The 23,996-nt window shown below is 38.6% G+C and overlaps 2 protein-coding genes across 2 annotated transcripts; one reads left to right on the top strand and one right to left on the bottom strand.

The window, feature by feature from the left end:
* The first annotated feature begins 1,936 nt into the window (after window positions 1-1,936).
* LOC134815736 (sec1 family domain-containing protein 1-like) lies at window positions 1,937-16,022 on the top strand. Its single transcript, XM_063824314.1, has 8 exons — window positions 1,937-4,104; window positions 4,280-4,501; window positions 4,788-4,940; window positions 5,231-5,379; window positions 5,587-5,706; window positions 6,549-6,645; window positions 10,337-10,575; window positions 14,424-16,022. The coding sequence occupies exons 1-8, from the start codon at window positions 3,435-3,437 to the stop codon at window positions 14,586-14,588; spliced, it is 1,815 nt and encodes a 604-aa protein (XP_063680384.1). The 5' UTR covers window positions 1,937-3,434; the 3' UTR covers window positions 14,589-16,022.
* Window positions 15,616-23,983, bottom strand: LOC134815737 (uncharacterized). The gene is made up of 8 exons (XM_063824315.1): window positions 23,865-23,983; window positions 23,551-23,684; window positions 22,826-23,052; window positions 22,580-22,665; window positions 22,194-22,295; window positions 17,433-17,602; window positions 17,010-17,121; window positions 15,616-16,779 (listed from the first exon to the last, which is right to left on the bottom strand). The coding sequence occupies exons 1-8, from the start codon at window positions 23,920-23,922 to the stop codon at window positions 16,508-16,510; spliced, it is 1,161 nt and encodes a 386-aa protein (XP_063680385.1). The 5' UTR covers window positions 23,923-23,983; the 3' UTR covers window positions 15,616-16,507.
* Window positions 23,984-23,996: the final 13 nt, after the last annotated feature.

The following is a 23,996-nucleotide window of genomic DNA, read 5'->3' as shown; positions in this document are numbered from 1 at the left end:
TTTGTTGTCTAAATTTTCAGGATATACCTAAACTAAGATTCGTATCTGCAACATAAACAATTTGGTGGTTTGAGATGATTAATAATGCTGATATTGACTTACAATAGTTGGTAATTCCCACGCTGGCTGCAGCAGTCACTACAGCTGATTAGTGGCACTCTAATATTATTATCTGTTTTTGACCCCTTTATGAACACATTACTTTTCGAAATAGATGCTTAAACTAACACTTGTACACCCATGGATCAAGAAATAGACAACTTTTGTCTTTTTACATCATTTATCTATATGACTGATATGCTGAATTTGGGCACTCGGGACATAATTGAGTGTAAGCAGTACAGAGTTCAAGCCGTCTTTTAACTGATTAATGGCACCTTCAATCTAAAAGTCAATAAGGTGACTGAAAAAGAGAACTGAAATTTCGATACTTATTTCATCAATTAAAAAAAGATAAATTTCAAGCTGATACATGTGTGACTTTTTGCTGATGGCTCGCACATAGACATGTAAGAATAAGTTTAAAGACACAACCAAACATTATCTTATCCAGAAAATAGCACAGTCACGCCTTGATCTTTTTAATATTTTGACAAGAACCATCAATAGAGCAGTCGTATTCAGATATAAAAATGACTTTTTGCTGGATTCTGTCACTTACTGGAATTGCTAATAATGACTAAAATGCTGAAAACAGTTACTCGCTCCAATCTACTAGTGTTATGTGAACAATATTTGAACAAAATATGGCGAAATCAATGGAATTAGGTAATTGGAGGTTAAAATGGTTTGCTGATTTTTGGCACTCAGTTTAATTGCTCATAAGTCATATTCTGCTTGAGCCTGGCACTTCGTTTTTTCAAATCACAACTGCTGAATATTTTCACTTCATCCTATGTACAAATGTATGGTTGCACTTTAAAAAGCATTGCGACTTTTTCCTCATTTTGTGCACTCTACTTTGAAAAAGGTGAAATCAGCAACTCACCACACTTAAAAAAAACGTGTCCTTAATAGATGTCAAAATTAAGCCACTATCGTCAAAAACGCTATTATTTTTGTTTACCAATATCCTCAAACTCAAATGAACGTGTCCATTATATAGGGTAATTGTTATATTATGTGTATATTGTTTGAATAATTCTTTCGATATTTGAACAAGTTTTAGGAATACAAACGAATTAAACCTTTGCTGAAACCTTTGCTGCATTTTGCAAGTCATTATGCATAATTAAATTACCCATGTTCGTATCCGGAGCTTGGCTTATATAATGCAGCAATTTCATTGGACAAGAGCAACTGTGTCATGAGGTTATTTGCTTTTGGCGACAAATGGCTACAAATGGCAGCGTTTGATCGAAGACCTGGTTTCAGCACCCCTGTGAGTAGCTTTTGATGAGGTGCCTCGAAAATGATCTTAAACGATTCCCTGTTCAATGTTGGTCGTAGAACGCCAACTTAGTGCAGAATGAAGCAAGTTATAAACATATTATTATTATATTAAATCGTAATTTGTAGGTATCAAATTGGATGTGCTTTCGGTAGAGATATAACCTGCGCCTACAATAAAACTTCATATACGGAGCCACTTGGGGAAACGAAAAGTGTGCAAATTATTTAAATACAAAGGCAGGTCACTCCTAAAGTTTGAAACGGTCTGAGGTGCTTACTTCCTTTTCTGCAACATTGAGCGACTCTGTGACAAGGCACTATTATACTACAAAAGAATAAGATTTGACTTATTGAGAACAAAAATTATTGCCCTTAGAGGAGAAAGAGGGAAGAAAAGTGGCAGTGCAGTCAAAATAGCAGTTTTAGATATAAATTTAGAGCCAGTGCATTGATTGTCATTTGGCTACTTTTACTGTAAAGGTTTATTTAAAATGTTCCTCAGTTACTCAGATTTTTTCCGTTCACCCTTTTGTAAAAAGGTAATAGTGAAAGGTTACGAATGGACGTTTTTGCAGAAAAACGTGGATTTTGGAGAACGAGGTAGGTGGGTTTAAATATGTCGTCAGTCCTTCCTTCCTTCCTTCCGTTAGTTACCATGTCAACTAGCGCTCAGTGCAGCGCGCAAGTATTGCTTGCGGAGATGTAATGTATACATAGCTAATGAATGCGCGGCGCGAGTGTATTTTAATGTATACTTATTAGGTAATAACTTAATAAGCCCAATTTGTACGTGGCATGCGTAGTATAATAAGATAATAGTGTACTGATATGATGTGTATCAATATTATTACTGTGAAGTGAGCTGATTAGAGCCTATTTTTATAGTTATAGTGAATGGAAATCTAGCGTCCGCCAAAACGAAACAACGGGCGCAATTCTTGTTACTTTTAAATAGGGTAATTGTGATATTATCTATATATTGTTTGAATACAACAAACAAGATACAAGGGCAGGTCTCTCCCGAACGTTGGGATGGCCTGAGGTGCTTATCTCCTTTTCAGTAACCCTAAGCCACTCTATGCCTAGGCACTATACTAGCTGTAGGGGGGTTAGTCCTATGAGACAGAGAGTGTGTATCACCAGCCGAAGCTGTACCAAATCACAGCTTGGTAACTGGCCGACTTGCATCCGACCGGATTTGAACTCGGGTCTTCTGCTTGGGAGTTGGGAGGCGATCGTGTTACCACTACACCACCCGGCCGACTACTATCTATTATACTACATGAAACGGTATATATAATAGAGAGGTTCACTTTATCCCAATCCTCACTATCTGCAGCCTTCCAAGTAACATGTCAAGCGTCTTATACATTATATTTGATTGACGATGTCGCAGAGCAATGATCTTGTCTTCAATGCGAAGCAAGAATGATTGTTCGCTCGGCACGTCAAAGCGGCAAAGTCCTCCAAACATTATATGAGCCATTTGGGCCATAAAAATATATATCATATTATCACTTATATAATAGACAGTGCAGAAGTCATACTGAAGAATATTCATTGAATAAGTATTTCATATTTACAGTAAAACAAAATCTTTTGACAGGACCCCTCCCATGTAACCATCAATCACAGATTTCCTGATCATTCAGCTGATTAGATTTGAGAAGTTTGCATACAAGTCCTTACCGCATCCTCTGGGAATGATGACATAAACTGGTCTTGGACCAGTTACAACCTACCAATTAAGAGTCCCTTTAAGCAACCACTGCACCAACAAAGCCCTTAAGCTACCTAAAACAATTGTAAACTTCTAATATGTTTGCCATAGGTTCACGAGAAGCTCTGACCAATTGCAAGATAGAAAAGTGAAACATAATTAAGCTCAATTTCACCATACACAGGGTGGAAAAATGTTATCCTCTGATCCTCTGAACACACAAATGAATTTAGTGATAATATTACGACGTTTTTGGATAAAAAACTCACTCAGATTCTCAATTAAACAGAACTCCTTAAAAAACTGAACAATTTCAGGAAAAATGGCCGCTGATGTCCGTGCAAGACAGATTGATGCAGTGAAACACATGCTCAACCTGAACTCTCCCAAATCAAACAGCACATGGAAAATCCTTGTGTTTGATGAGTATGGTCGAGATATAATTGCCCCGCTTCTAACAGTAAAGGAGCTAAGGGAATGTGGGGTTACTCTAAACCTGCTTGTAGCAGACAAACGAGACCCAATCCCCGATGTCCCAGTTGTGTACTTTGTGATGCCCACAAAACAGAACATTGATCTGATCAGTCAGGACTGCAAAAATCAGATGTATGAGAAATTTTACATCAATTTCATCACAGCTGTTTCTCGGCAGTTGTTGGAGGACTTAGCTCAGGCCACTATTGAGAGTGACACAGTGGCAAGAGTTGAGAAGATTTTTGATCAATATCTTAGTTTTTGTATGCTGGAGCAGAATTTGTTTACTGTTTCAGCCTACGATGCAGAAGCTTGCAGCTATTATGCTTTGAACAGACCTGATGCTAAAGATTCAGATATAGAAAATTGTATCAATGCAATTACTGATTCAGTTTTTTCACTGTTTGTCACTCTTCGAGAGCTGCCTGTGATAAGGTGTCCTAAGGGTAATGCAGCAGAAATAGTTGCTGAACGGTTAGAGAAGAAAATGAGGGATGCTAGAAGAGATCCTAAATCAGGTGAAAGCTCTCATCTAAATATTAATCATTATTCAAATCTAGTCTTCATCATTGTCAAGTTATTATTCTGAAACTTCTTACCACATTACATGCATTAGCTTCTAGTCTATCCAAAATGTTTAGTTGATAACACCCTGCATCAAAACTTTAATCTTTTAATCTAATAATATTTCAGAACTGTTTAAAGACCAAGCAATAACAAGTTTCCAGCGGCCCTTGCTGATACTCTTAGATCGAAACATGGACATCTGTTCTACCTTACATCACACATGGACATACCAAGCCCTGATACATGACTTGTTTAATTTGTACTTGAACCGTTGTAAGGTTGAGGTGGAGGAGAAAGTTAAAAACTATGATCTGGGACCAGATGACTCGTTCTGGGCGAAAAATAAAGGTTTGCAAAAAACTGAGTAAACATTAAACAACTATAACGTTTTTAAAGACAACTTTGTATAGAAGATTTATTAGAATATTATTATATTAGACTATTTTCACAACTACAATTAAATACATTTATTGAGTGCTATGTAACCTGGTAGTAACGTTGAAAAGGACTTTGAGGGGGTCTGTAGTCCCCCGCATAGTATGTTTGTGTTTCACTGATTTGTAAACTGAAGACGTAAATATGTGAAATATTCATAAAATATTCACTTTTTGAATCCTCCTTTCTCCTAATCTAGGGAAGCCGTTTCCGGAAGTAGCTGATGCAGTGCATGTGGAGCTAGAAGCTTGCAGAGCTGCAGAGCAGGAGATTAAGAGGCTGAAAGATGTTATGGGAGGCGGTGATGAGAATGCTAACGATCAGATAGCTAACACTGTGTCTTCTTTGCCAGGTAGGATCGGCTTTTAAAAACCATATCTCCAATGTAAACTATTAACTAGGTCAGAATCAATTTAATTTTAGATGCACTGCACTGAAGAGGAGAGAAAAATGTTTCTTCTTTATTGTTTTGCACAGCTTTAATTGTCAAATTCACTGTCAAATCTTCACTGCCAACGAAATAATTCAAAAATTTAGCTCAATTTATCGTATGATTGTTGTGCTGTGTCGGTACTCTATCAGGCTTTATCATATCAGGTTTGAATGCTACTGTATTTAGATATATTATTTTCTCATTCCCAGAGTTGATGGAGCGGAAGAAAAGAGTAGATATGCACATCAACATAGCAACCGCTCTGTCGGACTGTATACGATCCAGGAACCTCGACAAGTTCTTTGAAGTAGAGGAGAAGATCATGACAAAAACAACTCTCGAGGAAAGTGTCCTTGATGTGAGTCCATGTTATTTGTGTGCTTCAAAACATTTGGTAAAAGCGAAAATTGTATCTCCATTTTGTCCAAAGTTTAGTTAGTCCGGTCCGGTACCGTAAAGAAATAATTCAGCATGACACATTATTAATATCCCCATAATTTACCTTATGCAGCAGTATAAGGTTAATAGGGAGTACGCTTTATTAATTTATTAAATACAATTTCAGACGCTGAAGAACCCAAACGTAGGAACAGCAGAGGACAAACTGAGACTATTTGTAATTTACTACCTAAGTACCTCTGATCTTCCTGACAACGAGTTACAGCAGTATATCGATACTCTTCAGGTACCTTTAAATTTCAGGTACCTCTTCAGGTACCTTTAGATTTCAGGTACCTCTTCAGGTACCTTTAGATTTCAGGTACCTCTTCAGGTACCTTTAAATTTCAGGTACCTCTTCAGGTACCTTTAGATTTCAGGTACCTCTTCAGGTACCTTTAGATTTCAGGTACCTCTTCAGGTACCTTTAGATTTCAGGTACCTTTTCAGGTACCTTTAGATTTCAGGTACCTCTTCAGGTATCTTTAGATTTGTTTGTTTTGTTTGTTTAATTGTGTGACTCGGTATAGATCGTGGGACCTGGGTTGGGAGTCTTGACCGTGACTGTAGTATTTGTTCTTTGATTTGATTGATATGAAACTTTTACAAAATAGTACTGTATATATAATATAATTAATATACAGCAAATCGAATAAATATATAAAAAGAGTCAAAATGTTTTAAATTCTTTTATCTTTACTAGTCGTGTTATGAACAGTTGTCTGAACTGGATGGGCTCCAAAACGTTTAAAAATATTATTTATATCCGCTATTCTTATCAGAAAGTATTGTTGTCCATATAATATTACAACTGATAAAATAAGATAAAATAACTGCACATAATGACGGCATTACTATACTAGTCATACTTTCTCAATTCTAAAGCTGAACATGCCAAGTAACATACCAAGTAACATGCCAAGTAACATGCCAAGTAACATGCCAAGTAACATGCCAAGTAACATGCCAAGTAACATGCCAAGTAACATGCCAAGTAACATGCCAAGTAACATACCAAGTAACATGCCAAGTAACATGCCAAGTAACATGCCAAGTAACATGCCAAGTAACATGCCACCAACGTTACAGGAAGCAGGGTGTGACACGTCGTGTATCGAGTACCTGGCCAAGCTGAAGAGTGTATCCTCGCTAAGTGCCCCTCCTCAGCCAAAACTAACGTCATCAAGTAAGTCATTCTTTATGTTAGTCGACAGTAAATTTGCAGATGCAGATTTATATAAATCGTATTTGATAAGGAAGTTTTCTGCTCTTTCTTGTGGAAATTACAGCCCAGTTCCACGGCTCAGTTTTGCGACCAGATTTGACACAAAACTCCGCGCAATGAGTTTTGAAAATCAAAACTCCGCAAAAGCAGTTTTGTTTACAATGTACGTTTTCACGGTTGGTATTTGCACGCAGATTTGCGCGCGCACGTGGGCGCATTATAATGAAATGTCCCACGCAAGCGCCCAGGTTAAAACTGCTTTCGCGGAGTTTTGGGTCATATCAAAAATATTTCTCCGTGCGGAGAAATATTTTTGAATTTCATTTCCGGTCGCAAAATGGGAGAAAAAATGTGAGCAAATCTGGTTGCAAAACTGAGCCGTGGAACTGCAGGGTAGGACCTTTTTTAAAAACTTGGATATTTGATAACATTATTATGGTAGGATTCAATTAGGTTAGACCAAAGAAAACATTACGTACAATTTTTGCTCAAACTTAACGCAAACTAAGAGAATAATCAGCTAATTGTTTAAAAGTTTATGAACAATTCAATTGTGTTATATTTTACAAAGATTTCGTTAGAAAACTAATAAGGATTTAAAACAAAACTTAATACATATAATATAATACTTAATAGTTATAATACTCTAATGGTGCCCAATGTAACTTGGTTGGTTATAATTGAGAGAGACACTCCCCCCCCCCCCCCCCCCCCCCCGCTACTCCACTTAAGTACACCCGTCACCAAGTTTATGTATACCAATGGAACCTTGATCTGGCTTGATCAGTAGCTCGAGATTCTGTTACTTCAGGATTCAAATTCAATAGCAATTGTTGTACTTGCATATTTTACACATGATTCATGTAAAGTTCGCTCATTCTAATATGATAAGAGGAGATTCTTTCATTATCAAATCGTCTTACCCTGTAACGGTAAAAGATCGCCACTGCAACCAAAATACAAGCCAGTGTCAGCAGTGCTATGAACGCAGCGACCACTATTTTCTGTGTTAGATCTTTGTGACAGAATCCTTTGTCAACTTTAAACCCTGGTGGACACTTGTGACATTGGACCCCATCTCCGTATAGATCTTCTGGACACTTGTAACATGTGTGATTCTCCCAGTACTCTCCCAGAGTGCACCTGGAGAATAAGAATTGGGTTACAACTTATTGCACTCACTCTAATAACGATTATAGCCTTGTTTTTTAACTAGGTATCTCAAACTCTTGGGAATAGATCTAATACTTCTCCTAGATTTACAACTTGCAATTATTGAATTACCTGTAACAGTTGCCTGAAGCTGGTTTTGCAGCAGTAAAGTGAGGACATCTTGTACAATTCAGAGACCCAGCAGTAGAGTAAAAGTTCTCAGAACACGGCTCACATCTGGTATTGTTAACCAGTATGTAGCCTGCTTTACAACTACATGTGGTAGATCCCGGGGTTGATGTGGAATGTTGAGGACATGGTGTGCACTGTGTGTTGTTACCACTGTCTGAGTAATGGTCCTCTGAACACTGGACACAGTTCCTCTCCTCCACTCTCCAGTAGGAACCAGGCAGACAGGTACAGAACGATTGAATCTCGTTAGATGTGAGATTTCCTGGACATTTGAAGCACTCTGTAGCACCAGAGTAGCTGTAAAACCCAGCACTGCAGCCCTTGCAGACTCCATCCTCCCAGTAAAGTCCACCATCGCACTCACACTGTTCTGATCCAGCTGTAGAACTGGATCCTGGCGCACAGGTTGCACATTTTAGCGCTCCCTCTGTGCTGTAGGAGTTAGGCGGACAGATACTACAGCGCGCTTCCAGTGTTGTCAGCGATAGGAAATAGTAACCTGCTGGACAGTTACAGTGAGTAGAACCTACAGGTGAAGTGCTGTTTGTAGGACACTTGAAACAGTGCTGGTAGTTTGATGTTATGTACCAGTTAGCAGCACAGTTGCACTGTGTTGAGTCTGGAGGGGAGGCGGCGCCTGCTGGACAGGGGAGACACTTCCTATCAGAGATGTAGGTGTTAGCTTTACAGCCGGTACAGGAGATCTTCGTGTAGTAGTCTCGGTGATTGTAATAGATACGAGTACGACAGCTAGAAGAAGTATCGTAAGTACACTCGGTAGGACTGCTACATTTCAGGTTATAAACTTATTCAACGGCATCATTTCACCAATTAAGCCACTCCTTTCTGAGGGTACTTGGCTTATCGCACCTGAAGCATGGAAAAGGTTTTAGTTGATCATTTAAGAACAATACAATTATAAGAAACCCAAATAATTCCAGCTCTAACCAAATCATTAAATTAAACTCTTAAGATGTTTCCTTAGTGACTGTTAAAGTATAACCTCTACCCACCTAATGTTTCCTTATTAACTGTTAAAGTATAACCTCTACCCACCTAATGTTTCCTTATTAACTGTTAAAGTATAACCTCTACCCACCTAATGTTTCCTTATTAAACTGTTAAAGTATAACCTCTACCCACCTAATGTTTCCTTATTAAACTGTTAAAGTATAACCTCTACCCACCTAATGTTTCCTTATTAACTGTTAAAGTATAACCTCTACCCACCTAATGTTTCCTTATTAACTGTTAAAGTATAACCTCTACCCACCTAATGTTTCCTTATTAAACTGTTAAAGTATAACATCTACCCACCTAATGTTTCCTTATTAAACTGTTAAAGTATAACCTACCTAATCCAATGATGATTAAAATCATGAATATAAGAATGCTAGATTGTGCGATCATATTCATTTTAAAACAACTTTAAAGCAACAAAAGAGTAAACATGCATGATTAGACAACAGGATCAATTTAACAGGAATTCCTCACGTGAATGAAATCAACTGTCGACATATTTAGTGTTTGCGTTCAAAATATGGATTTTTTGGTATATGGGCTATGGCTTAATAAGATTTTGACTGCCATTGCTAGTAAAGGTTATTACTACTATCTTCATAGTTTTTACGACAAATTTCTTAAATGTTAATACTAATAATCTCAAGATGTGTGTTTGTGTGTTCGTTCGTTCGTTCGCGTGTAATTTCCGAGCGGCTTAATCAAGTAAATGGTTAGAAAACGGTCTGGTTTTTTCGGTATAGGCCGACAAAATCTGACCAAGCCAAATTATTAAGGTTTTTTAAATCGGCTGCGGCCGGTGGTAAATGGTTTAATTGATCATTTTGTGACCCAAATGTGATACTCATTACTCAAGTGTCTCAAGTACTCTCCCTCTTTCTCACTCTCGCTCTCTCTCTCCCCCATAAAAGATTTGCTATGTAATTAGATAATTTGGCAGTAGACCTCAAGATTCCCTATCAATTATTACTATGTATTAAATACGTGAGGAGCACTCAGAATTAAATTGCAGTCTGTTTGGAATGAGTAACTTCATAGTTCATACTTTCGCACCGGTTTAACTACGAAAATATAATGCATGTTTTCGAATGTAATAGGCGGGTTTATACTTTTGCATTTCAACTGCGATAGTGAAGTCCCGGCCGTTGGCACGGGTTACACCAGTAAGATAATATAATAAAATGAAATTCTGCTCAACTACAACAATTTAACCAATCAAATATAAATCACGTTTCCAACCTCATGTTTACCACGTATCAAGATGACGTCACACGACTTTATTTTCCAGCTGGAGGTTACAGCAGCATGTCCAACATGTTCAAGTACGTCAAGAATTCCTCCAAGTTCATGATGGAAGGAGTAAAGAGTCTGGTGGTGGGACACAGGAAACTGCCCGTAACCCGGACTGTGGACTGTCTCTCCGAGCTGAAGCAGACTCCGGAGACTGATAGTTTCCTGGCGCTGGATCCTAAGATATATAGGAAGAGTGAGAACCTTCTGCCGGCCCTCAAGAACACTTTTAACGATGTGAGTAATTTCGTGTTTTTTAGCGAACGAGGTTTTTTGTTGTATATGGTAGCTTGCGAGCGAGCGTGCGTGCCCGCCCAGGTTTCTGGGCACAGATCCGTGTCAGGTTGCATAAACAATAAACATATGGTTACATAAAAATATACACGATTTTCAAATTCAATGTAGAATTATATTAACTGGGCGGCGCTCGGCAGTCGGCATGTCACTTCGCCATATTTGTGCATGTTTATATAAACAGTAAAGACTGGGCCGTCCCCAGGTTGTATGGAATATGATAAATACGCCATCACGGATCGGGAAATTGAGCGGCCATCCACAAAAGAAAAGCGGCCGCATTTCTTGTTATGTAACTTGCCATCATCGCTGCAGCTGAGAAAAGTGCATAACGTTTGGCCTTTTAAATTACACTTGTCCTTTAAATATGGGAGCTCCAGCCATGCCACTCAGATGACCGATTTAAATAATATGCTAGATAAAACTTTTGAATATATGGTTCCCAGGACGGTTATCGTGGCTTAATCCTCACTGAATATCGTATTACTACCCGCGCATTATATGAGGTCATTTCCCTTATCAATCTCTTATATCATGACTTACTTGTTTGTAGTTTCTCTTCTTTATTTCCTTGTGTTCTCAATTGTTTTACGCTAGACACATGATTCCTTTGACTAGTTGCTTCTCAAATCGTTCTGTTAATAATAAATTGTTCAAATCAGTCGTTAATTCACTTTAGAGACGATGTTGAAGTTCCAACTTAATGTTGTTAGTTATCGTTCACATGTTCCATAAACTAGTCTAGAGGGCTTGGAAAAGCTGCTAGTGTAGGGGGGAAGCCAAGGGGTATTTTGTGGTAGTTTGTATTAAGTAGGTAAATAACGTATAAATTACATATATATAAATAAGGCTCATCAGACTCAGTATATTTCATATATTTCGATCGGCCGTTGTTTTGTGAGTTTGCAAGTTGAATGTTCAATTTTATATTTTTTTAAATAACTGGTAAAATAACATGTTTCTCAGGATTTTTGAAGATTTTTTCTTTAAATGTTTTTCAATCGAATTTTACGTAAAAGCATACCTCCCCATCACAAAACGACATTATTCTAACCAATATTTCGATCTAAGTTTCGTTCACTATCAGGATGATAAAAGCCCACACAACTTTGCTTATGATTTTCGTGTTACACTGCGGTGACTCTAAGTGTAACATATCAAGAACCGATTGTGTAGAAGTAGCTGGTCATGCGTTTCACGGTGTGACGGACACTTGGACCGCCAGTGATAGCAGATATAATGCAACTTTGCTTATTATTGGCATAATACTTCTACTTGCTTTCTTGGGTATTACATCTGGTTTTCTGTTCATGATGGAAGTGCTAGAAGTTGGGTTCGCTAAACTTTTCCCAAATCTGAGTTTCGGAAATAACGTCTGTAACATGATAAAGAATCCGGCTGATCCAGGGAGTCTGTTCGATAAACCCAAAGATCACGTTTATCATATCGTGCCTGTAAACAAGCGTTATAACAAGAAGTGGGGAACAGAGTACCCTGAAGGGGTGTATGTTCTTGTTGAAGAATCAGAGTTTCAAGAGCTCAAAAACATTGGACAGAGGACCGTGATACAACACGGACAAAAGAGAGGCATTAAGGTTGGAGATTTCCAAGGGGGTAGCTATTCACCATTTCCCCTTGTTAACGGTGTTGAGATATCAGCTAAAGACCTGATCAGAAAGTGGAAATATTTGTATCTTCTACCGTGCAGTTTTAGATACGAAAATATAGTGTTAAGATGTGTTATTGCTATGTTATGTTCAATCTTCGTATGTTGCGATTTTTCAATTCTGAAGATAGCTGTAGATATGCATGATGTTGTACTAGATCTAGATCTAAGCTACGCTATGTTACTTGATAACGGATCTTTCGTTAGTAGAAATGTAACGAGAAACAGTATGGCGAACGATAAGATTTTAGTTTTTGGATGTTTTGGTGCAATTAAGTTTCCATTTTTTGCTTTCGGGACAAACATGATCTTGGGTTACCGTAACAAGGATAAAGCTGCAAGCAAACTACTGAAACCGTTAGTCTCAGGAATAAAGATAATATCAGAAGATTTCGGTGAATTATTTATGGAATATTTCTTTGTCGATATCTATTCTTTTGGTGATGGTATCAGCTACACCATTCTTTCAAAAATTGTTTTGTCAGTGTTGATACATGGTATATCCGGACTTAAAGCGTTGTTTTCTTACAATAGTGATTACAAGATGGTTAAGGAGAGTAAAGGTAGCACTTTAAAGATCAGTGCTCCTTTGGTTTTAAAATTTATTTTCAGTAAAAGGAATATTTTTAAAGTAGAAGATAAAGAAGTAAAAATAGGAAATAAGCTAATTGTAAGTTTTGTAGTTTTTACTTTTCTTAAGGTATTGTTTTCATGTATAGTTATAACAAGAGCTTTTGGTGTAATATATCATAATGTTACGGGTTATATATCAGAAAATTGTTTCCAAGTAAAGTATGGGAGACTCATGCAAACTCCTTTAAATTGGAATTGTATGAATAGAATTGATCGCACGCTATTTGCATTATACTGTTTTCCCGTTTTGGTTTTACTGATAGTATTTTTATATTTCATTACATTAATGGTAAATATGAATATTATAATAAAGTAGCTGAAGAGATAGCTGGAGATGTTGGGACGTTAAGTTTTACAGTAAAAAATAAAGAAAGGTTAAATGAAAAGTATTCATATAAGCCTTCTTTTATAAGGTGAACAAGCATTTTGAAGAAACTACAGTGTAATTGATTTGTTTTATCTAAGTTATTTGAAGGATGTGGCAGTCTTTTGGTATTCGTATGGTTAAAGATGATTCGACACAAGCATGCGTTTTAATATACATTAAAACATATTATGCATTATTAAAACATATTATGATAACGTTATAATGCGTTACGTTCTTATTTGCTGTACCATTACTCTTAAACTTATATTTTAATTATTGAACCAGGTTGCCCAGAATTGAATATTTGTCGGTGACACCAGTGGCGTAACAAAGGGCCCCGCCGACCCCGCTGTATGGGGATGCCATCTTAATTTGAATGTGGGACAATTTTGAAAAACTTAACTACGGTACTAGCAAAACTGCGCGTTTTGCTCTAGAAACACACTTTTTTAGAGATTTTACAGGCGTATCCTCTAAAATCATCTAATTTGTCCAATTTTGGGGAGGGGCACCAAAAGGGGAGGGGCGCCAACAGGGGTCAGTTGGCGCTTTTTCAGCAGGGGGGGGGGCTCCAACAGGCAAAGTTACGTCATTGGGTCACACAACACTAGACTCCAACGTTACCACAGCTGTGTCCGACTGAAATTGGGCGTTTATTGTTCTGTTAAATTACGTCTTCAGATTCATGTGTAAACGTATTAAAACACCAAACTGTTTGTTCCATTTTATTTTTGAATGCTTATATCCAGGATTGACTGCTGTCGTTGAAGTTGATCATGCCAAGAATAGAATGGGCATCTTATGCTCCGCAAAGTTTTGAAATTGGCAAAGGGTGATTCGGGAATCATTGAGCGCCATCTCCGAATAGCAATTCAATGTTGCGAGCAAATGTATTTTCGCGCTGATTATTCAACTATTGCGCGCATAATACACGTGTACTGTACTACTACTGGACTAGACTCTTCTGATTCCCTGTGAAACAGCATTGCTCCCCATACCTTGTTTCAACCCAAACATGGTTGCCTAAACTCTTTTCCAAATCCTTTCCTTTTAGTTTAAACCGACTCGGGTAAGACGGAAGACCAGTTTCCACGTAAACACAGTTAAACTACCCTAATATTTCAGGTTTACGTATTCGTGGTGGGCGGTGGTAGTTACGTTGAATACCAAAACCTCATGACGTACGCAGAACAACATCCCGACAAACGTATCGTGTACGGCAGCTCGGAGATGATGGACAGCAGCAACTTTCTGGAGCAACTGACTAAGTTGGGCGGCGCCAGCAGTTAAAGTTGGCATTAGACTGATATTTTGACGTGATGGTTTGTGGGGAGATGATGCACGTGGATCTGTGGACTTTTTAGTCGCGTTACATGATGGAGAGATTTAGGTTCAAACGTTTAGCAGTTTGTGGACACGTACTCTGATTTTTGTTTCAGAATACTGGGGTGCAGTCCCCAACTGAGTATGATTTTGGTTGATGGCGGAAGTGTTGCCGAGAGCGAGGATATTACGGTTTTTCAGTGACTGAATACTTCATCAGCGATTTATTTGATTTAATATGTTGTTTAGCTAAGGATAAAGGATGTTATCGTGATTCAATAATGATTATTTTGTCCTAGTAATTAGTATTGTTCGATTATATCATCTTTCTATAAACACTGTATTTTTGAAGGTACATTTTTAAGGTTCTAAAATAACTCTAAGTTGATTAGTTAGTTACCATCCATTAAAATACACAAGTTTGTGCACATTTAAGTTCGACTCAACTTAATTCCTCTTATGCTTGGGTGAATAATGTGCTGGTAACATAATTCTATATTTATTAGATATGGCGAATAATTAACAATTAAGATATGTCCAATCAGATTCCGCTGGCTGTTTTGTTATTTTATGATCGAATAGTTGGTTTTTTACCATAAGTAAATCGAGACTCTTACCACTTAAAGATTTATCAGCAACATTTTTGAAGAAATTTGTAAATTCTTTAATTGTAAGATAGTGCATGATTGTCATTTATTTCTTTGACAGGGTGATAATATGGTAATTTGAATTTTGAAATAATTTGCTGCCTTGTTTGAATCGTGGAATTGCGATTGCTTCCAATTATGACTTTTCATTTCTCCGATACGATACAAATTGTAAGATAATATCCCTTAAAGTTCCCATAAAAGTTCTTTTATCTGCTACCAAAACCAACGGAGAGATTTTATAGCGGTTTAAGGTTTGGAGTTTCTGTGGAGCGAGATCATTTTTTGCCATCGATAAGATTATAGAAAATTTAGGACACCATATTACTGAAAGTCATGTGTTATTTCGCCCTGGATAAATCTCTTGAATTTAAGGTAATCTTAAACAACGCCCCACTTACTCATCTTAAGGTAATTTATCATTAAATAAATATTTTACATATTAATCCGGCTTCATTATCAAAATATCAAAATGTTTGGGGACTATAATTTTCTGTATAACGTTCAATTTAATGGCAGACCATTAACTTAAGAGGATAACATGTTAAAGATAAGAAGAATTAAAACATTTTAGTTTTGATGTATAAAAATCAATGGAACTTAGAATAACATTACCACAATGATAAATCTGATTCACGAAATTGAGAAATTGAATTTACAGTAAAATTAAAACCAAAACTAGAACTCCACAAACATTTAAAGAACTTAACACTACAGCTCCGTTATTTTTTCGGCAACTTTCTACCGTTAGTAGAAGAAAAACAAAATAAAAACCAAAAAGCAAAGTCTAAAAATAGCTGAAACCACGGTAAATAAAGCTAAATCTAATGATTTTAGCAGCACTCTGTAAACGTTAACAAATAATAAACATCATTACAACTACCTTAAAATACTCCTCAGCTGATATGTATCAAATCTATATGCATAATGACGTAGTAGAATTGCACGACACATCTGAGGCCACGATAGATCCGTAATACTTTAAAATCCACAAACAAGGATTATATCTTTATCTAGAATAGTAAGAGACTTGAGTGCTAGAGTACGCAGTTTTATTAGGTCGCACTCGAGATAAAAGTCTGAGATCTGTGATAAATCTGGTACCATGATAAAGATTAGTGAGCATAATCACTTGACAGTGATTAATGAGCTGTGTGAGCGCTACTACATTAGATAACAGGGGCTACATCAACTCACCCCAGGATGAGAATGAGGAGTCTGCACGGTGAGAGAACGGGGCTACACTTCTAAATTAATTAGTAGCCCCAGTATCAGTCCTCCAGCAACCAAAAACACGTTACTCGCCAATATGTGAGCTGATCCTTCGAAGTTGAACAGTTGGAAGGGTCGGAAGTCATGACAGTAGTCTCGTTGCAAACACTTGTAGAGTCCGTTGACTATACCCACTCCTGTGGGATCGTCTGGGACCGACTGGTTCCAACGGTTCCTCCGCAAGTTCGTGATGTTTTGTGTTTCCCAGTATATTTTTGCTGCTTCTATTTCTTTACTCACTGAAACGAGAATTAGCTTATTATGTTTGACATTTTTGAGTCATCAGCCTATAAAGTGAACAATGCATACATTTTCCACGTTATTGTAAATTAATCAAACTTGCACAACCAATATGAAATTCGTGTGATGGACACCAGGTATTAAAGCATCGCGAAACTCCCTGGCTTCTTCTTAAACACATCTACCGAATTATATTGATAATTGACCCTACCAAATGAAGTTAACTCACGATCGTAAGTGTCGTTGACACATCTAAGATCTAGTAGTTCTTCGTCTTGGTCGGAAGTTCCGTTGTATGCTGTATAGTTCACCATCAGACATCTCGGATAGTTCTCGTAGTCCTGAGGATTCGAAAAAGTTTTAGGAACAGATTTATGAATTTATATTTTTGTCAGAGTCTTCCGGACGGAACAAATTTAATGGATGAAATCCGGACTTAATTAGAAATTTGAAGCTAAGCGGTGTAACTTGTATTGAAATGTGATGTACAAATCTAACGGGCTGACACACCATACAAACTTGGATATTGGTGAGGAGATGAATTGCTTTCTATGACAAACAGTGATTATCCAATAATAACGATTATCGAAAATAAAAACGTATATAATCTGATTATTCTGAACCCTACTAAAAGCTTTAAGCTGGTACCTACCCGGGTGCAATTATGGTAGGTACAAAAAGCGGGTTTAGTGATAGGGTTATCCTTTCTGTTTAGGTAGATCTGGTAACTGTCCGTCCTGGGAGAGAGGACCTCGTCGTAGTAACCGGAGAAGTTGTACACGTGCTTCTGAGTGCAGTTCACCCAGCACCACAGTGACTCATCTGAAAGGAGAGATTGATGAGAAAATCGATGTGACGGATCAGGCGTTTCCTAGCCTTAGTCCTTACAGTTACATATTTGCGATTGATATCATTGAGAAAGCCTTAATTAAGGACCGTAAAAATGTCGAGTTACTTGAAACTTGACTGGGTTTTCTCCCTCTAACGATCAAACAAAAGGTTGCTTATTCCAATTAACAATTAACATGTTAATTAATCGTTTAAATCAAATTTTTATCAAATTAGACATACGTTGATACAGAAGAGATAGAAGCCAACGGATGGGCTTGCAAGCTCCAGACAGTAGAAGTGGGAGCTCGAGGCATTCACAACTATAGCCTCCCAACATTTATGAACCACCTGAACGTAAAGACTAAAGAGAAGAAGAAGGCCTGCATGAAGATCGCTGAGATCAGCCTGAGGGCATCGTATACCATCTATTTGTCCAGAAACACTACCATATGGACAGATGATTGGGAGTTAGTCAAGAGACCAGTAATAGCATAGTAGGAGCGTAGAATGTTTGGGCCCAGAAAAACATGTTTAATACCGCTATGAACCCGTCATAAGCCGGGGACTACTATGACAGTGATGATGCTGTGTTGTTGAAAGACCTTCGACCAATCAAAGATGTACCTCATCACGCCAAGCAGTTATGCTTGTAGGTGAATATACACTTATAGAGTACAACAACTTTATAACACTCCTTATGATTGGAAATTGACCCGAGTGAGGAGGGTTATCCTCACATTGATTAACGGATTGGAATCTCCTTGGAGATATGGCGTTTACTCGTCAAAGGGAAGTTGTATGGTTTGATGGTTATGCCAGTAGAGTGACACGACTTCCCCTCTCACTCTGCGCCTACCTGACTTCTAACTGAGGGTGACGTTTCTACGTCGGGCACCCTCACGAAAACAAATGACCGGGAAGTCCCTTGGGTGTGAACCCCAGCTCCCCTGCTACTATTTCACCCACAGCAACTAATAGCCAGCAAGATGATAGTGGAAACAACACAGGGCGGAGTGTTACACACGACCAACAGTGTGATAAGTGTAAAAGGTGGTTTAAGCACGTGAAGAAACACGCGAGATTTTGTAAGCAGACACCGGACAAGAGCCTGGAAGAGGATGCCGTAGGCATTATCGGTCAGGAAGGAGGTAACACGGAGACGGAACCCAGCCAGGATACAAACCACAGTGCAAAATGGAGGACGTCTACGTCTGCAAACTTTAGATCTCACGCAGATCCACCAGAACCGGTAGTTATTAAAACTCGATTAAAACTACCTAAGGCCAATGATATTAGGTGGGACAAGATTGATCAAGACCTCGGTCTAATTGGTCTCCAGTTCACTACACACAGCGACCCTAGTAAGGGTTTGGAGTTACTTGAGAACACCACCTATGATTACCTCGAGTTGATATGCGAAGTTGGTTCAACAAACATTATACCATCGAAGAAAAAACCGAGACTTGATGCCGAGTGCAGACAGTTGAGGGAAATGAAGAAAGAGAGTAGGAAGGAATGGAAGAGAGTATGTGACTCGAATGATGATGAACAGGTTAAAAGACAGAAGATTTCTTACCTGAAACTAGTACGACTTCATAACAAAGCAAGAAAGACCGCCCAGAAGAAAGAAAGGAAAAAGATGAAAGAGAATAGCTCCAAACTCTTTAGAAGAAACCCTTATGAGTATGGTAAGAAACTGCTCACGAAGGAAGAGACTAAAGATAAAGAGCCTGAGTTCGACAGTGAAGAAGCATCTAAGTTCTTTGAAAAGGAGTACAAAGATGATGACCGAGAGCGTGACTATGTAAACCCCACAGGACTGAAAGACCTTGACAAGCCTAATTGGATCTGCAGTACAGCGCCACCCACATGGGATGAATTCCACCTAAAGCTTAAGTCAAGGAGAAATAAGTCAGCACCTGGGTCAAATGGTGTCAACTACCTGATCTACAAGAAGTGTCGAGCTTTCAGTCACCATCTACACCATCTGATATGCAGGATTTGGAAAACAGGAGTTGTCCCCCCACAGTGGAAGGTGGGAGTGAGTACATTAATTCCTAAAACGGATGATCTGAAAGATCCTGGCAAGTTCCGTAACATCACACTCCAAAACTGTAGTGGGAAGCTGTTCTTTGCCATCTGGGGAGACCGTGTACTTGAGCACATGACACGAAATCTGTTCATTGACACCTCAGTACAGAAAGGTTTCATGAAGAAAACCCCTGGGTGCCTAGAACACACTCAAGCTCTCCTTGAAGAGATTAAAGATGCTAAAAGCCACAGAAGACAAGTCCACGTGATCTGGATTGACCTTATGAATGCGTATGGGAGAGTCCCGCACAGCCTTATTATTTATGCCCTACGCCGGTACCACCTACCTGAAAGCTTCATTAAGCTTATAATTGAGTATTATGGAAGCCTCAGTGTCCTAGTTAAGTGCAGGAAATGGACATCCAGAACATTTTGGTATGAGCTAGGCCTGTTCCAGGGAGACCCACTGTCCGTGATCCTGTTCCTTATAGTATTCAACATCCTACTGGAACTTCTAGCTGTACTGTGCAGTCAAGTTGGGTATGAGCCAAGCTTCAGTGATAGCAAGACCTCAAAGAAAGCATTTGCTGACGACCTAACCCTGTTGTCGAAGAGCGAGAAGGAGATGAAGAAGATGTTGAAGGTAGTAGAAGAGTTCCTGGACTGGTCGAAGAAAATGAAGGCTAAACCATCGAAGTGCCTGTCTATGTCTATGAAGTGTACTGGAGGAAAGTACAACACCTATGATGCAGAGTTTGTACTAAGCGAACAACAGGTGCCGTCCATTATCCAAGCACCAATGAAGTTCCTAGGAATGTACATGTATGTAGATCTTGAGGTGAAGGAAATTCGGTCCATGATTAAGAAGAAGTTAGAGGACCTTTTGGAAACAACGTCTAATGATGAAATCACCGGTCCAATGAAGGCGTGGGTGTATAACCACCTCATCATTAGTAAGATGTCATGGGGGTTTACTGTTTATAACCTACCCATCACATTTGTGAGAGAGCTTGAGGCACTGTGTAACAGATACCTTAAGAAGTGGCTAGGGATTGCGCATCCTTGCACCACCACCGTCCTCTACAGGAGTAGGGACCAGAAAGGATTGCAGCTGAAAAACATCTGCACTGAGTACAAAGTCATCCAACTTATTAAGGGACACCAACTTTGTAACTCTAGTGACCCCTACATCAAAAAAGTGTACTCTAACCATGAGGCTATTGCAGACACACAGAAGATGTGGTCTTATCCCAAAGAGCTGAAAGACCGTCAGCGCCAACTTTACTTCCAAGAGTTAGTTGGAAAACCTGCAGTTGGTACAACTGGCCTCGGGTATGGGACAAGATATGAGGACACGTCAGAGAGGAAACTGCTAACCAACATGGTGAGGACCTTTGATGAAGAGACACTTATTTGTTCACTTTTTGACAAAAAGCGGCAAAACCTCTTTCTCACATGGGAAAATACAATGACATTCGACACCACGTGGAATAACCTGATCTATCAACTTAGTCCGGAACTGTTAAAGTTTCATGTCAATGCTATCCATGACACTGCGTCAACGCCTAGCAACCTAAAGCTTTGGAATAAAGCTGTTTCAGGAAACTGTAAACTCTGCAGCAAACAAGGGACACTCAATCATATCCTCACGTTCTGCAAGGTTGCACTAAGACAGGGACGTTTCAACTGGCGCCATGATCAGGTCCTACGTGAAATCATGAAGACTGTTTCATCACAGATTGATGAGTTTAATTCCGACATCGCCAAGGAATCGAAGAGGGCACCGTCGGTCTTTCACAAGGCAGGCAATAAGCGCGAGAAGGTTACCTTAGCTGACCCAACTCATCATAAGACCCAAAGATATTTCTTTTCAGATGCCAACGACTGGAAGATAATATTTGATGAGGATGAGAGACAGAGGAACTTCCCGCAGCACATTGCAGCTACACCACTAAGACCTGATGTAGTGATCTATTCAGATAAAGCAAGGAAGGTTTATCTAATGGAGCTGACTTGTGGAAATGAGCAGAACTTTGCTGATCAAGAAAAGCGAAAGATGAAGAGATATCAGCAGCTGACAGAAGAGATAGAAGCCAACGGATGGGCTTGCAAGCTCCAGACAGTAGAAGTGGGAGCTCGAGGCATTCACAACTATAGCCTCCCAACATTTATGAACCACCTGAACGTAAAGACTAAAGAGAAGAAGAAGGCCTGCATGAAGATCGCTGAGATCAGCCTGAGGGCATCGTATACCATCTATTTGTCCAGAAACACTACCATATGGACAGATGATTGGGAGTTAGTCAAGAGACCAGTAATAGCATAGTAGGAGCGTAGAATGTTTGGGCCCAGAAAAACATGTTTAATACCGCTATGAACCCGTCATAAGCCGGGGACTACTATGACAGTGATGATGCTGTGTTGTTGAAAGACCTTCGACCAATCAAAGATGTACCTCATCACGCCAAGCAGTTATGCTTGTAGGTGAATATACACTTATAGAGTACAACAACTTTATAACACTCCAATTAAATATTCAATACAACCGCACCTCCGTAATACCAGTAAATCTGTCCGGCTTTTTCCGGCTGTTCAAAGAAGAAGTTCTTTTCCAGTTTTACGTGAGTCGTGTAGGTGATATCCTCCGCCTGATCTGGAAGTTAAGGGCTAAGTTCAGCTTGAAAAACATGATACAAATACAATGGCGAACAAAATTACGAAACGAACCGAAACGAAGCGAAACACTTTATTTACTACCCCGCTATACTATGCAGAAAAGATACTGTATAAAATATAACTAAATAATTTACACAATACGGTGCCCATGTCTGAGCGGCTCTCCTCAACACACTTTCTCTCCTCATCGGAGCAGAAAATTAAAAACAAAACACGGGTCTCATAAAATCAAAAAATAGTAAATAAGTTAAAAGAAAAAACCTCTTAGCCAGATATAGACGACCTTGTAGTCATTGTACCAGAGTTGCAGATGAGATCCTGTGAACTGTATCGACATGTTTGTCTTTCTAAAACAGTTAGGTGTTAGAGAATCGCCATTTCAATATTTTGTACAATTTTAGTGTATTCAAAGATCTGATCAAAATGTAGCTTCACCACATGAAATTTATTGGTGAAACAACAGGAAGCTGAGCTGAATAAGCACCCGAACATAAGTTGAGTACTTACTTTGAATTTGAATCTGCATAAGTGTAATCCCAAAGATCGAGCGGTACAGTGATCCATTGCTTGACAAAGTCATTGTTATCCCGGAAAGTCGAGTTGATCCACATTTTCCGCTTTTCTTTTCTAGCGTCCCATTGGATGGTAGTTGTTTCCCGGAGGACTGGGTTATCATTATCTGTTGTAGCTCTCATGTCCTTTCTGTACAACCGTATCAATTTAGGGTTCGTTCCCTGGAATTGCAAGGATCATTTAAAAACGTTTTACTTATGTAGAAAGTTTTCTTATTTTGGAATTTCCCTTTCTCAAACATCTTTCTGAATATTATGGAATAGTCATCCTGACTTTCACAGTAATACAAAATGTTTTAACTGTAACCAATACAAGATGTAGCTAACTTTGCCAATGTTGACTTCGGGCAAAATTGGTTTACTTGTTGGTGACAGTAAAAGACACCCTCACCCTGTTAACTTACTGTCAACAATACAGAAACTGAAACTTTTGTCGAAGTTAACATTGGCCGATTTTGGTTACATCTTGGTCACAGTTAGCAAACGTTGTTGATTGTTAATATTACTAAATATCATAATATCTTACTATTAGGTTCCTCTACTCCCTATGACCACGGGTTTTCTAGTATTATTATAATATCAATATTATAAATTCTCAGCTAAGAGTCTCAACTGAAAATTTCAGATATATTTATTATTTGCTAATCATTATATACTCACCGGGCCTTCCTCACACTCCCTGGCATTACTCCAACCCCAACCCTCGCAGTTCCACTGTACGTTTATCTTGTAGATCTTTCGGGTAGGCATAACCTCATATATATGATCACTTGGCATCAGGGGCAAATACTCCCCTAGTGTGAAATGGAATTAGTGGAATAAGTGGAATTCTGGATCACGTCACAGTGATAATTTTCAGAAGAATTGATATTATAATTACTGTCGAAGTTTGAGTTATCTATGAATGATCATTTGCGAGGTGCAGTAAATCTCTGAATAAACAGTTCTCTGACACATTCTTCATAAGTGCTTACCTTGACCCATCCATACTAGAAGACATGCCCCGATCAAGTAGAAAATGATTTTCTCCATGCTACCATTGATCTAGAACATGCTTTCTTATCTTAGAATGCTAAGATTGGATTCCTAATTTTAGTTGATTGTTA

This window comes from Bolinopsis microptera, chromosome 5, assembly GCF_026151205.1.
Source record: "Bolinopsis microptera isolate Bmic1 chromosome 5, MBARI_Bmic_1.0, whole genome shotgun sequence".
In the NCBI taxonomy this organism is placed as follows: domain Eukaryota; kingdom Metazoa; phylum Ctenophora; class Tentaculata; order Lobata; family Bolinopsidae; genus Bolinopsis; species Bolinopsis microptera.
The sequence above is the reverse complement of the archived record's forward strand: the minus strand, read 5'-3'. Positions and strand labels throughout refer to the sequence as shown.

Coding starts and splice junctions, on each gene's coding strand:
- LOC134815736 (XM_063824314.1), top strand. CDS start 3,435: ATGGCCGCTGATGTCCGTGCAAGACAGATTGATGCAGTGAAACACATG. Junction 4,105..4,279: donor TAGAAGAGATCCTAAATCAG/GTGAAAGCTCTC, acceptor ATAATATTTCAG/AACTGTTTAAAGACCAAGCA. Junction 6,646..10,336: donor GCCAAAACTAACGTCATCAA/GTAAGTCATTCT, acceptor TTTATTTTCCAG/CTGGAGGTTACAGCAGCATG.
- LOC134815737 (XM_063824315.1), bottom strand. CDS start 23,922: ATGGAGAAAATCATTTTCTACTTGATCGGGGCATGTCTTCTAGTATGG. Junction 22,666..22,825: donor TATGCAGATTCAAATTCAAA/GTAAGTACTCAA, acceptor TAACTGTTTTAG/AAAGACAAACATGTCGATAC. Junction 17,603..22,193: donor GATTTACTGGTATTACGGAG/GTGCGGTTGTAT, acceptor CTCTCCTTTCAG/ATGAGTCACTGTGGTGCTGG.